Source organism: Eumetopias jubatus, unplaced genomic scaffold (genome assembly GCF_037043125.1).
Source record: "Eumetopias jubatus isolate StellerSeaLion01/CBP00866 unplaced genomic scaffold, mEumJub1_p1.0 scaffold_9, whole genome shotgun sequence".
NCBI lineage: Eukaryota > Metazoa > Chordata > Mammalia > Carnivora > Otariidae > Eumetopias > Eumetopias jubatus.
The window spans coordinates 48,710,815-48,725,220 of NW_028274815.1; the positions used below are offsets into that span (position 1 = coordinate 48,710,815).

A 14,406-nucleotide genomic window follows, 5' to 3' on the forward strand; every position below is an offset into this window, starting at 1 on the left:
TGCAGAAAGGTCTCCTGCTTCCCGGAACAGTTACCCGTGGAATTTCTTTCCTTTTTCCAGTCCCACGCAGTAGAGACGCTGTCTCCGGATTTCTGAACTCAAATGCTTCCTGATGCTTGAAAGTGGAGGAATTCAGAGCCACGAGAAGCAGACAGCGCATCTAGAAGCGTTTATCTTCTGAGCGCCAACTCTCCTGCTTGCAAAAAAAGAGTTCTGCCCAGAAGGAGCCTGCAGCCCTCCTGTCTTGGTTAAACAGGACCCTGACCCCAGCCGTCAGCCTCAGGGCCTGCTGCAAAGGCAGGGTGTGTGCAGGGAGGAGGGCTTAACTACTTGGCGGGGGGATGGATAACGTCCTCCAGGTAGACCCAGACCTCTTCCCCAATGTCTCCACCAACACCTCAGAGCCCAACCAGTTTGTGCAGCCGGCCTGGCAAATTGTCCTTTGGGCAGCTGCCTATACGGTCATCGTGGTGACCTCGGTCGTGGGCAACGTGGTGGTGATGTGGATCATCCTGGCCCACAAGAGAATGAGGACAGTGACTAACTATTTCCTGGTGAACCTGGCTTTCGCAGAGGCATCCATGGCTGCATTCAACACGGTGGTGAACTTCACCTACGCTGTCCACAATGAGTGGTACTACGGCCTGTTCTACTGCAAGTTCCACAACTTCTTCCCCATTGCCGCTGTCTTCGCCAGCATCTACTCCATGACTGCTGTGGCCTTCGATAGGTGAGCTTGCCCTCTGTGGAGAAGGGAGGAAGTGTCCATAGAGGACCGTGGCATTGCTGGGAGCTTCCAGGTTGCACTGCGCCTGGTTCAAGGTGGAGATTGGTCACCTGTACCCTGGGGTTTTTCCTGACAGCCAACTAAGTCAGTTGTTAATGGGGAACTTTATCTTATTTCACCATTTCCTTTTCTATTTCCTTTTCCCGTTTCTCCTCCTTTTCACTCATTGCCAGTCTCCCTTTCTTCACACGCCTCCTCTATCCTTCATTTAAGCCTATTTTTTTCACCCCTCCTGCACTCATCTCCTTGACACGTCCCTTTCCACTCCTGCTTTGCTTCTTTCCATATATTCATCCTCTCCTTTACCCTGAAGGCCTGAAGGGGGTACCAGAACTTGGCCAAGGGGCTGGCCTTTGGCTGGGGCTTTGTGAATCCCTGCAAGCCTACTATGATGCTGGGCAGTCTCTTGGTGCCTTCCAGTTTTAAGTATGTCTAAGCAAAATTTCTCATTTTTCACTTTTTCCTGGACATTCGGAGATCTTCTGCTCCCACCTCAACTCTCCAATATTATTTGTATGTGAAGAGCATTTCGTTAGAATCATAAAATACTCAGGATTCTAATTTGGCTCTGTCTATGCTGCTGGGAGCTCTCTCATTCAGGAATGAGAGGCAGCTGGGCTGTTCTTCAGGAACTCCACAGATAGGGACCCAGGGAGCTTACCCAGGAGCCTTTTTAATTTCTGTCATGTAAGGTCAATGTTTTTAACCTGTCTGTATCCACAGAGAAACGTGCTTGGCAAAGGCAATTGAAAGCTCTTTCTTTCCTGCAACTAACTAGGATTTCAGAAGCTGATTGAAAATGAAAATGTTGGCATTTTCAAATACTGGGGCTAGCATTTTGAGATGAATGGCTCCTCAGGTGGCAGGATGGAAAATTGATTATTAGAGCACAGCTTTATCTGTATTGACATTTTTGTGGGTGTTATAGGTCTCTAATGTGTATATCTATGTGTGCACAGTTATTAAATGCGTACCTGAGATGCGGAGGTATGTTGAAAACACCTTCTACTATGATTTTAAAATGGATTCTTTCCATGGCCTTGATGAAATCAATGAATTATGAGAAACCCCAAGAAGGACCTAGAAGAAAAATCCCCCCCAAAAAAAACTTCCCAACTACTAAACTCTTTTAGCATAAAAATTGTTTATCACTTGCAATTGATTTAAGGCCTTTTTCAGCTTCCATAGCCAATTTAGCATAAAGATTGTTTATCATTTGCAATTGATTTAAGGTCTTTTTCAGCCTCTATAGCCAATCAGAGAAATGTTTCCAGCTTTGGGGTGGTGTCCAAATGCTGATTTTTAAATTCCGTGTACATCTCCCTTTATGTACCTCTATGTGCTTGATACGTTGTGTGTAAAACAGGTTGTGGTGAATCAATTTATGTTTTAAAGGTGGAAGGTAAACCAATTACTCGAAGTGCTACTGAAATGAATTCTTTTGTAAATTTATCTTTTATGGTACTTTAATTTTCAGATATTAAGTTTGTTGAAAGTGAAGTGTGCCTATAAATCTTTCTGCACTGACTTTCTCCTTTAACTGCACAGCAGACCCTTACATTTAGAAAACCCAGAGCATGATAAATGACTGAATACAGGTGCAGTGAAACCTGCTGTGATTTCAGCCTTGATGAACTTTAAATTAGAGGGAAAGTTGCTATTTTAAATGCACTTGGGCCTTGTGTGGGCTCAAAGGAGACCTCTCAGTCAGTGTGTGCCTGAGCATTCAGTAGCTGGTGGAGCACCAGCAGCTGGCTCTCTTTGCTTTGGCTTACACAGAATTGACATGTTCCACAGCCATGCTCTTTCTCTTTGAACTTAGAAGGCAAGGGGCAGGAGTCAGGGTCAAAGTCTTCACACTAGATTGGGTAGGGAGCCAGATTTTGGCTGCCTTGACCCTGGCATCTCAGGCTCCATTGTTCTTTCTCTCTAGGCAAACCAGAGACAGGACCCTGACCCTGCATGACACCTGCTCAGTGAGGGAAATGACAGCAGTGAGAAATGTCCCCAGGTCCCTAATGTACAGATACAGCCCAGGGAGATTATCAACATCATGCTCAAGGTTAGAATTCAAGGTAGAGGTTGGGATTAGGCTCCAGGGCTCTGTCTCCAAGTGCTCCTTCTATTTTTCCTTGCTCAGCCTCATGAGCACAGTGAATTAATCCCCCACAGGCCCTGTGCTGGAGGTAGCTCCACTGCATTTGTGGTCATCCATTCTCTCCCAAGAATATTTTAGAAAGGAAAGGGGCTGTCAGCTCTCTCCATATGAATTATCTCTCCTTTCTTCACCAAGACAGTGCAGACTTTAAGGAAATGGTAAATTATCTTTTTGTACGTTTCCTTGAATTTTTAACAGATAGTGTCTAAGTCAAGTCTTCAAAGCAGAAGCAACATGGTTTTCCTGATTATAAAATTAAACCTGTTCATTGCAAAAACTTGGGAAATATGAAGAACATGGACACAAAAGTACAAATCAACCATTAGTTCACCATGTAAAAATAACACCTGTTAACATTTGAATTTCTCTCCTATGACTATTATACTACATAATTGAGGTCAGATTCTATATAGTTTTGCAGCTTATTTTTTCCCCATTGATAGTAATGGAAATCATTAATAACGCTTTCCCATGTTATTAAGAAGTCTTCAGTAACTTAATCTTAATAGCTTCCTATTATTCCATTATATGAATGTGCTATTATTACTTTAACCATCCCCCTACCGTTGGGCATTTAGGTGGTTTCTAAATTTTTTTTGCCTTATGGTTAATGCACTAATAAACATTTCTATATGATAATTTTGTTTTGCTTTCTTGATTATTTCCTTAGGCTAGATTCCCAAAAGTGGAATTACTGGGTCAGATGAAATGAATTAAGAAAAAAACCTTTTTCTCCCAATTTTAAGGGATTGTAAACTCTGAGCAAAGCAAAGAACACATCTGTTCTGTCTTGTTTATCTCCTCAGCACAAAGCAGAGTGTCTGGCACCTAATGGTCACTACACATTTATTAAATAAGTGAATGAATGAATAAAATAATACATCTTCCCGAAGAACATTTCGAAAATACATAAAATTATAAAGAAAATGTAAAAAGTATCTGCAATCCCACTACTGACAGATAACCAGTTAAAATTTTGGAATGCTAGCTTATACTGGCTTTTTCTATTGCATTATTTATGCCACATACAGTTACACCTTTAAGGATGAATTTTGGATCATAATAAAACAGTTCAATAGTTGCTTTTTGTTTTTTGTTTAATTCCTTAACATCATATCATGGGCATTTTCCATGTCATGAAATACTTTGCAAAATGGGATTTTTAATGGATGCGTTATATTGCATGGCTATACTCATTTATTTTACCACTACTCTGTTTTTAGATGTAAATTATTTCCATTTTTAATAATTACAAGTATCCTAGACATAAATCTTTAAGAGCATCCGTTGTTCTCTCCTTGGAATAAACTCCTTGATGTGGAATTGGTAGGTCAAACTGTCTTGGTAAACTTTGCCAGATTTCCTTCTAGAACCAAAATGTATACAGAGAAAAAACCTTCAGCTGTAGATTGTAGTACTAATTTAATTCTTTTCTGTTATCTTTCCATAGAGTGGGGAACGAGCGGGGGTGGGGGGTGTCTACTTCTGAAGAAAAAATATGTATTTATTGGAGGCAGTATTTACCTAGAATAAAAAGTTTGCAGAGAGAGGGGCATCCGGGTGGTTCAGTCAGTTGAGCATCTGACTCTTGATTTTGGTCAGGTCCTGATCTCAGGGTTGTGATCTCGGGGTCATGATCTCAGAGCCATGGATCGAGATCGAGCCACATGTGGAGCCCCAAGCTCAGCGTGGAGTCTGCTTGAGATGCTCTCCTTCTCCCTCTGCCCCTCCTCCCCCCCACTTGCATCTCTCTCTCTCTCTCTCTCAAATAAATCTTTTTAAAAAAATGGTTGCAGAGACAAATATACCTAAACAAGAGCAGGTCTAACTCTAATTAAGCTCCAAAAACACCAGGGATTTCACTTTTTGAAACTCTGCAATTTCACCCACCCAGGGAAAAAAAATTTCCCTGTTAGAAAAATTAAAAGGCACGTGTGATGTTTCAAAAAATTGGAAGTTGGAGGACACTGAGGTGACACCTCCATTTTGCAGGGACCCGTGATGGTTGCCAGTCCTAGTACTGCAGAGCAACATCTAAGAAGGGAGGAGGGAGACCAATTTTGAAGCTCCACAAGAGGGACTGTAGAGGCAAAAGGCAGCCTGACTGGGAAACAAAGCCACAGAAGGCTTAGACAAGCACTGGGCTTGGGCATCTGGGCGGCTCAGTTGGTTAAGGGTCTGCCCTTAGCTCAGGTCATGATTCCAGAGTCCTGGGATCAAGCCCCACATTGGGCTCCCTGCTTAGTGGGGAGACTGCTTCTCCCTCTCTCTCTTCCCCCTCCCCCCCTCCCCTGCTCATGCTCGCACTCTCGCTCTCGATCTTTCTCTCTCTCAAATAAATAAATAAAATCTTTTTTAAAAAAAAAGAAAAAGAAAAGCACTGGGCTGGTGACAGTGCTTCTCCACATGGAAGGAGCAGGTGTAATTCCAGCGATTTGAAAGGAGAAGATTGCTCACTCCTCAAACTGGTTCTGGATCTTCTGTTTGAGTGAAAGGAAACATCTAAATTATGATGGTCTCTGAACAGTATGAAATATGGTCAGGACCAAAAATATGGTTGCCCAGATAGGTAATGGTGAAGGCAAAAGAAAACGTGAGCTCTCTGAGAGAGTAAAAAAGGAACCAAGAGCAAAGATATGCATAAATAACAGAAACTTCCCATGGTTCTGTGGTATCTATCCCACTCTCCCAGTCACACTCAGCTACAAGTTCAAATAGCCTGCTTCCCAGGTCTCCACTAGACCTGCAGTCTGTCCTTGAACCCCACCTTGTTGGCTAGACTTGGATCCCATTGTATATCTCAGGTCAGTTCTTCACTACCCACAGGTCAGACATAGATTTTAGAAATCTTTGCACTAATTTAGATGAACCTTACAACCTATGACCAAGCATCTCTGTGATACTGAGAATGGTCATTGACTAGAAGCTCATCCATCCACCACAACTGACCCTGTCTTTTCAAATCCAGAATATCAAATGTCTTGAGTTGACATGAATCAAACTTGAGCTTGTTACATCTGGGATGGGTCAGTTAGGCTGGAGGACCTTTCCTAGAGAGGTTCAATGCCCACTTACTCTCTGGAGCTGTCCCACTACACTTGCCACATCCTGTCCCTACTCATGGGAACTCCCAGTGTCCTGAATGGTCAAGGGCCTTGGTTTTTTCAAAACCAAGAAATACAGGTTCAATTGAAGGAAAGTGTAGAGTAATTCTCAGTGTAAACACATGTAGTAGGACCACAAGACTTTGTTACTATTACTGATGTTAAATTAGCAAATGGTGAATAAAGATCATGAGGGAGAAACACTCAGTTAAACCTGGACAAAGATCTTCAGTACATCAAGGGATAATGCCACCAGGTAATGTGATGTTTCTTAACGCAAGGCCTCATGTCTTCCCTCAAAGGCCTTATGCTGTATATTGAGGCAAATAAAACTGATTTAGAGATAACTACAATACAAGGTGTTACATGATGTATTTTATATGGATTGTACAGACAAATTCAATATGAGAGAAGAGGAGGAACATTATGTCCAGTGATGATCAAGGAAGACTCCAGAAAGTGGCATTTGACTTTGACCTCAAAGATTAGATCAAATTTTTTAGAGAGGATGATAAAGAAAGGTGACATTCCAGATAAAAGAAACTGTTTGACAAAAGCGTGGAGGTAAAAAGTTGCAAAGTGTTTGGGAAGAATGACTGGCTGACTCAAATGAAGTGAGTTCACAAGTAAATCAGGGAATGAATGGAGAGGTTGGTAGGAAGAAGATGAGTACAGGTTTTGTTGGATTTGATATGAAAATATAACAGTAGGAAATGCCCAACAAGCAACTTGAGATATGGGACTAGAGACTGAGAAGCCAGGGATGAAAATGTAGATTTAGGAGTTTTCCAAACTGATGGCTTATTGGAGTTTGAAAGTAAAGAACATCTCTTTTACCTATACATGTTTCCAGAGAAGAGGCCAAGTGTTCATGAGAATGTCCTATCAAGCAATAGGAGAGGAAAAAAGAAGCAGAGAGATAGTGGAGAAATCAGGATAGGTGGACTGACAAAGGTTAAGAGAAATGACTTGTGGTTGGTTCTGTTCATTAGTGTCATTAGAATCCAGAAATTACCAGGGATTTCACTTTTTGAAACTCACCAGAGGACATTGGATTTGGTAATTCGTGAACATCAGTGAGCTATGGTAGTATCAGCAGAGTATGGTTAAGAGGCATAAAATTAGAGGCAGTGAGGGGAATGGCCTCTTCCTCCCCCATCCACCCATCTGCCATTACTGAGGACCTACCATGTGCCAAACGCTGAGGCAATAAACATGCCTTTGACTTTGTGCTCTCATCTTTGGGGATTGATAAAGTCACGAATGCCATTATAACCCAATGTAATTAATTCCATGCTGAGAGAGTTTGGAGACAGAGGGAGGAACTACCCTTGGGAATCTGGGAAAGACTTACTGGTAAAAGAAAGAAAAGGCAGAGAAGGAGGGAGAGGAGGAGAAAAGAAAGCAAAGTACAGAGAAAACAATGTGGAGTTTGTATTTTTTTTAATTAACTTCAAGAACACTGAGCTGGGAATTATAATGATTTATTAGTGTTTGTCACTTGGAAACTAGAAAAAAGATTTCATGTTAATAAAATTGATAATGATACCTTATATTTGTATGCTCTCTAATCTGTTGTCTCATCAAATCCTAAATAAGCAATGGGGATTCTGTTTCTGCCTTGGAAAGACTATTAGAAACAATTTCTTTTAGCGTTGTTCTCCCACTCTTTACTCCCTCGTAGCTTGGAGACCCATGCAATTTGCACTCCTGTGCTTTAGATGTCTGCCTACACAGTCCCACTCAACGTGGTTCTTGAATGCTATATCATCTAAGGAAAGTTGTCATTGAGGCAGAAAAGTGAGGTAAGGGTCCTACTGTGCCAGAGAGGATGTTAGAGACTTTGGATCATTTTTCACCCAGACAAAAATTCAACCCCACAACCTTCTAGATGGGGCTATGGTAAGAATATAAAATTCTGCTTAAATATTTTACTCAATCTGGCTCATTTGTTAAACTCATTCCATTTTGAATCATAAAATTATTCCTTTTGTTGAACTGAAATCTGCCTCTGGTTATGGGCTACTCCCATTAATATAATGCCTCTTCTATGTGGCAGTCTTTTGGATATATCCCTCCTGAAGCTTCTCCATCCCTGCTTAACTGTTCCTGATTCCTTCATCTTTCCATCCTCCTTAGTCTTTACTGGCTATTCCTATTTGTTAACAGTCCTCTTAACTGAGAGTTTAACTAATATCCAGAACTGAACATTACCCTATTACAATTACTTTGTCCAGGTTCACCTGCTGTAGGACTGGCATCCTATACCTGGTGACTTTGTTCTCTTAGACTTAGCACAAGTACCATCACCGCTAAGCCTTCAAGTCTCGATGAAGTATATCCTTCTTACCTATTCCCGTATTATTTATACAATTGTCTATAATTTGTTGTTCTCTCCCACACCTCCCTGCCTACTAGATTACATTACAAGCACCATGAAAACGGGGATGCTTTATCCCTGTTCCCAGCAGCTATCCAGTTGCCTGACATAGAGTAGGTATTCATTACAATGTGTGGATGGTGGTTGACTTGACTGTACCTCTTTTCTACACACATCAACCAAAATCTGAAAACCAGACCCAAAGCATCAGGCAGACATCAAAGCACACCTAAGATGTTATGCCTTGAAGCAAAAGAAAAATTGGGCCAAATATATGCCTACAATGGAGTTTTGCTACACTATAGAACATTTGGTTCAGAACCCCCTGTTCTAGAAAAACTATGTGTTCTAATTCACACTTGCATTTTCCACACTCTACTTGGCCCCATTGGATTCTTGACCCACACCCTGTCCCCAAAAGATATTGTACCCGAGGAGAACACTTCTAATCAAGGGAGGTGTTTATCATTTCTATCATTCTACCTATCATTTCTCCAGTCTTTCCAGGAATACTGGAAACTCAGATATTTTAGGACCCTCCTATGGCCCAACTGTTGTCAACCCCCTAGCTTTTTCTCCAAAACCCCTACTAGCAACAGGGAGTATACTCTGTTTTACTTGTCCTTCCTGAGTCACGACAAGCAGAAGCCTACCCTCCAACCAGCACTCCAAATCCTGTGTCCACAGTAGTTGTCTGAACATATAGTCCATACTATATTAAAATACCACAGACACAGAACATTTCCAGCAGACGACCCAAGAAAGTCATTGACCTGGAGGACAGACTGAGGAACTGGCTTCCGTTACCCAAACCTCCTCTCTTGTCACCTTGAGAAGCTATGCTTCCAACTCATGGAAGAGGAGATATGAGGCTCTATGAATGAGGAATCCCCAGTGATGAAGAGATGCTTTAATGATGTCCTTAAGACAAAAATCTCGGCTTGAGTATTAATGCAACACATGAAGCTCTAGGAAATTTGTCTAAGCAGGCTTGAGCCTAGTGCCTTGCTCCTCTTTTTTATAATTCTTTACTTGATCTACTCTCCAATTCAGCTTTATCACTATATTTAATATTTGGGACTTTTTATGGAGTGCCTTTCATGTCTTTTGTATAAGAATATCTTTTAATAACCTTACATCTAACCTTTGATAATGGAGTTTAGTGTAGGAAAGAGCACAGGCAGTGGTCCCAGTGCTTCTACCATTACTAGATATGTGAATGTAGGTAAGACCCTTAATCTCTCTGGACCTCAGTTTCCCCATCTGATAAAAGGGATATAATAAAGTTACCTCGTAGAGTATTGTTGCAAGGAGAGAGAGGGAAAGGGAAATGTATGGGAAATTGCTGATTCATTGCCTTAAATCCAGTAAGAGCTCAATTAATGGCTGTATTATGATCTATAATAAACCCTGACACACCATTATACCCATTCTACACACCCATTCCTGTCTCAGCTCCTCTTGAATTCCTTCTATATCAAGTATTAAAGGGTGAAACATTTATATCTCTGCCCCCCCAATTATAGTTTAAAATCCTCCAAATTGGGACAGCAAACCTCTTGCCAAATGCTTTCTAACATCCTTCCCACCTATGGAAATACACACTCGACCAGAAGCCTGGCATTTGGATATTGTATATCACAGTCCAGAAAAACTAAGTCATTTTCATTTATCATCTCCAAAACCACACATTCGCTTCCTACATCCTGTATGTTGCAAAGTCACCACTGTCCCATGGAGCATCGTTTGAGTGTTTAATGACTTAGGGTCATAGCAAAAATGTGTAAGGGAAAAAAATGCCTGAAGATAATAGCATAACACTCTTACAGCTGCATGTGTTTTAGTTGATATTCAATTTGTTAAAGTTGTTTCTTTTGCCTTTGAACACATCTTATAAATCTTGGAAGTTTTGTTCTAAGTCTAGTTAAAGTGTTAAACATTCACTTGCCCTTGTCCTTTGACTAATATTCAATTAGCTCCTAAACATAAGATGGGGTAATTCCTCCTAAATATTTTAACATTTTCAAACTTAATCAAATGATCTTGCATATTTCCAGTTAGTCACAAATTTTTACAAATATAAAAATCAAATAATCTTAAAAATGTATACAGCACTTGTGAGTTGATTATTAAATTCCCTTAAATATTTCAAATCTAATACACAAATTTAATACATCTGGTTTTCTTGAAACTTCAAATCCCTTAAAATGACTTAAAAATATAAGAAACAAAATCTTTCTCTGGACTCACATAGTTCTGATAAACCTAATAAATCAAACCTTCCATATTTGGCATATTAAATTATCTTAAAGCATTTCAACCTCCTAAGAATTAAATTCACAAGTAAATGAGGTTCTTATCAGCCTCTAAATAGTAACTACAAAATTAGTTATTTAAATCCTCCTAAGTATTTCAATTAAAATTACAAATCTGGTAAGTCAAATTCTGTAATCTATCAGATTCTCATTTCCAACATACTAAAAACAGATCACCCACCAATAACATAACATAAAGTAGTGATTATAAAACTCACTACTTTACACACACTTCTTACATAGAAGCACCATTTCTTCATTGTCGGTTGAATTTTACAAAATGCCTTTCCAGGGTTACAAAGTGACATAAGCAGTGGTTGCAAAATCCTAGGGGCCATTGGAGCCACTGAGGTTCTGGAATCAGGGTTGAGTTGGAGATCGGAATCTGGGTATGTCTCTCAGGAGCCCAGAGCCCTGAGCCCTTTTCATGGTGGAGCTCTGCCTTCACAGTGCCCCCAGGATCCACTCACACCTTACCACTGGAATTGAATAGTCCCAATGTGCCCTGCATCTCCTTGGCTTCCTTCAAGTGTTATCCTTCTCCAACTTTCACCTTACCATTTTATCATCTGAATTACATTGATAGAATCATGCAGAGCCTCATTCCATCCCAGACTGCATTCAAGTACTTTACTACCTGAGTAGTATTAACTGCATTCCACACCCTCTTATGTTTTTACCTTCTTATAGACCGCCATTCCATTCCATAGCTCATTGCCATGGATAAAGTAACCCAAAAAATCACCATCTATCCTGGGTCCTTCAGTTTCTTTTTTGAGACTTTGAGGTCATGAAAAATACGTGCCAGAATTTTTCTGGTGTATCCTGCTTTTTCATATGAATCATCAAAAATGGAAGGGTAGTACCTGTTGGTTTTGACAAACTCACGCTCTCAGCATGTTTCAGATCTATGCCTGGAGACATGTACGCATCGTATGTAGAAGGTCTACATAGCAGCTTCCGTTCCTCTTGGCATGAAGTCTTCAGTGGCAGGACCTTTCTTCTTGGAGCTTGGAAGGTATCTGGCACACTTGAATCCTCCAATTGGATCATGAGGTGGTCTTTCTTCAGATCATCTGGGTTTTCCCTATGAGGACAGACTCTCATGGCTTTTTTTTATAGCTCTAGAAATGCTGAGTTCCTTTCCCTTCCCTTCTCAGTGTCCTAGATATCAGAGCATAAAAAATAAGTGATGCTCTGTTCTTACAGCTTAACTCAGTGCCCTAAGCCATATATGGACTGACAAGCAACCACCTTCGCAAGTCACACTACTGCCTGAGCTCTGAAGTCAATAGTCGTGCTACCTACCCCCCTGCTCTGTCATAGAGTATAACTGAGACACTAATTTTGAAAAGTCTAATGTGCACATTTGGTGGTATGTGGGGAGTTAGGAGCATAAGCTTAAATACTCACCTTGTATGATTTATTAATTTTATTTTACTGTGGAGAAATTGCCTCTTGAATAATTAAAATGCTCTCATAAGAGGATTTGTCTGACTCTGAAAATCTTTAAACAAAAGAAAACCCCCAGAAACAGCTGAAATATTCTCCCGAATAGTCCGAGGGAGTCAGAGGGTGCTTAAAAATGCCTGAATTTATGATGGGAACTAAAAGGGGAGCAGTCCTGAGGATGAAATGCAGCTAGTTAACTCAACAACTTAACCGGGCTCTTCTAAGAGAAACTTAGACAATAACCTAGAAACCCTGTGGCCCAATCCTTACCGGCGGCCTCACTTAAATTTGTTTCCAAAGACCAGTTCCTTTCTCTTTCTAGCTGGCATGATGAAGGGTCTGGAAGTTAGTATGTTAAAGACTCAGAATATGAGCCACATCGCAGCCATCATGGGTTTCAGTGGCCCAATTAAGGCACAGCCAGCCTGACACTAAGCAAAATGCAAAGAAGGTATCCTCTTTCCTTTCTGGCCATTTCCCTCATTGATGCTCTAACCAGCCCAAGTCTGCATCAAGGCACACCCCGATCCTGCCTCGCAAGGGTGGGGTCCCACATTACTGCTCTGTTCTCATCACAGCCAGTCCAATTTGGTAAATTGAGTTGAATCAAGAGAAGAGTAGCCAATTAAAATCACACTAAGGTGAAAATGATTTGGGCTTCTACCTTCCAAGTCCCCTTTGTATTTTAAAATGGGAATGTGTCCGTTCTGATTACCTACTCCTTTCAATTACCTCCTCATGAGCAGGAAAGAGCATAGAGAACCAAGACAAACAGTCTTGAGGACTGAGTCGATATGAGATGTAAAGAATGCTGGGATTTAGGTACTTCAGGGTGTCCAGACTTTGGCTTTCACAACATGGCCCCATGTGTCTACCAAGGAGACAGCTGGGAAGCACAAGGGGCTGTTATGATGAGCCCAGGCAGCTGCTGAAAGACCCTCTCCTGCCATAATCAGAACTGTCTCAGTCCTGAGGTGCCCGTGAACTCTACATTTGTGTTTAGCTGGTGAAACGAGGGTGAATTTGCTTCTGTCCTTCATACTTCTTTGTAAGTCACTAATTCTCTTTGATAAATATGTAGTATTTTTATAGCTTCGATATTGTCATCAGAAGGGAATTTGGGTCACACAGTCCCAGGCAGTCCTAAGGGTCTGGTAGATTGGGGTTAAGGGCAGCAGTGCAGTGAAGTCCCCGTTTAGGTGGCCAAGCCTGATTCTTTACCTCTCTAGCATCTTCAACAGTGGATTAATGCTGTTTACAAATCCTGGGGTGAGGGCTGGATTTCCAAGAGCTGAGTTTTCTGCTAGTGTCTGTCTGGACCCACACTTCATCTAGAAGCTTGCATCCCTTTTTCTTTGTCTGTCTTTCCTTTCTCCTTTTCTCTCTACACCTGGACCAAAAATTCCTTGCTCCATTTCCTCCCGTCTCCTCTTCAGCATTTTGAAAATAGCATGGCTTCGATAAATGTTACTGCCTGAAAAATGGAGTTGGAGCAGACAAAACCAAAAGCTGTTAAATATTAAAAATGCAAAGTACTATGATTTTGATTCCAGAAGGGTCCTGAATATATTCTTTAAGACTGTTTATTTAGGTCTAAACTTAAGCTACTTTTTAAAAAATGGAATATATTTGACCGATAACATCGTGTAAATTTAAGGTATACTTAAGTTACTTTTTTAAGAAAAATAACTTACTGTTGAATATTACCTGCACAACTGCAAATTCCCTTCTGATTACATTTAATATATATATTTCTAAAACTATAAAATATTATGTATTCATTAAGGAGAATTAGCACCTTATGGAAAATACAGCATGATGAAGAACAAAAGCAAAATCAACCCTCATCTCACTGCCCAACACCACTATTGTCAATTCTTAGAAATTATTTCAGTACAGGAATTTTTCCCTATGCATAGGATATTTTATACAATTATACTCCTGTAGCAGATACAATTTTATTTCTTTTTTTTAAGATTTTATTTATTTATTTGAGGGAGAGAGAGAGTGAGTGAAAGAGAGAGAGCATGAGGTAGGGAGGGGCCGAGGGAGAGGAAGAAGCAGAGAGGCAGACTCCCTGCTCAGCAGGGAGCCCACCTTGGGACTGGATCCCAGGACTCTGGGATCATGACCTGAGCGGAAGGCAGATGCTTAACTGACTGAGCCACCCAGGCACCCTAGCATGTATAATTTAAAAAATTTAACATAAT

At 40.8% G+C, this 14,406-nt stretch overlaps 1 protein-coding gene across 1 annotated transcript in view; it reads left to right on the forward strand.

The window, feature by feature from the left end:
- Nucleotides 1-341: 341 nt before the first annotated feature.
- TACR1 (tachykinin receptor 1) overlaps nucleotides 342-14,406 on the forward strand; it is a 157,959-nt gene continuing 143,894 nt past the window's right edge. The window contains exon 1 of the mRNA XM_028116311.1: nucleotides 342-730. Coding sequence (XP_027972112.1) covers nucleotides 342-730 — 389 coding nt within the window. The remainder of the gene's footprint in view (nucleotides 731-14,406) is intronic.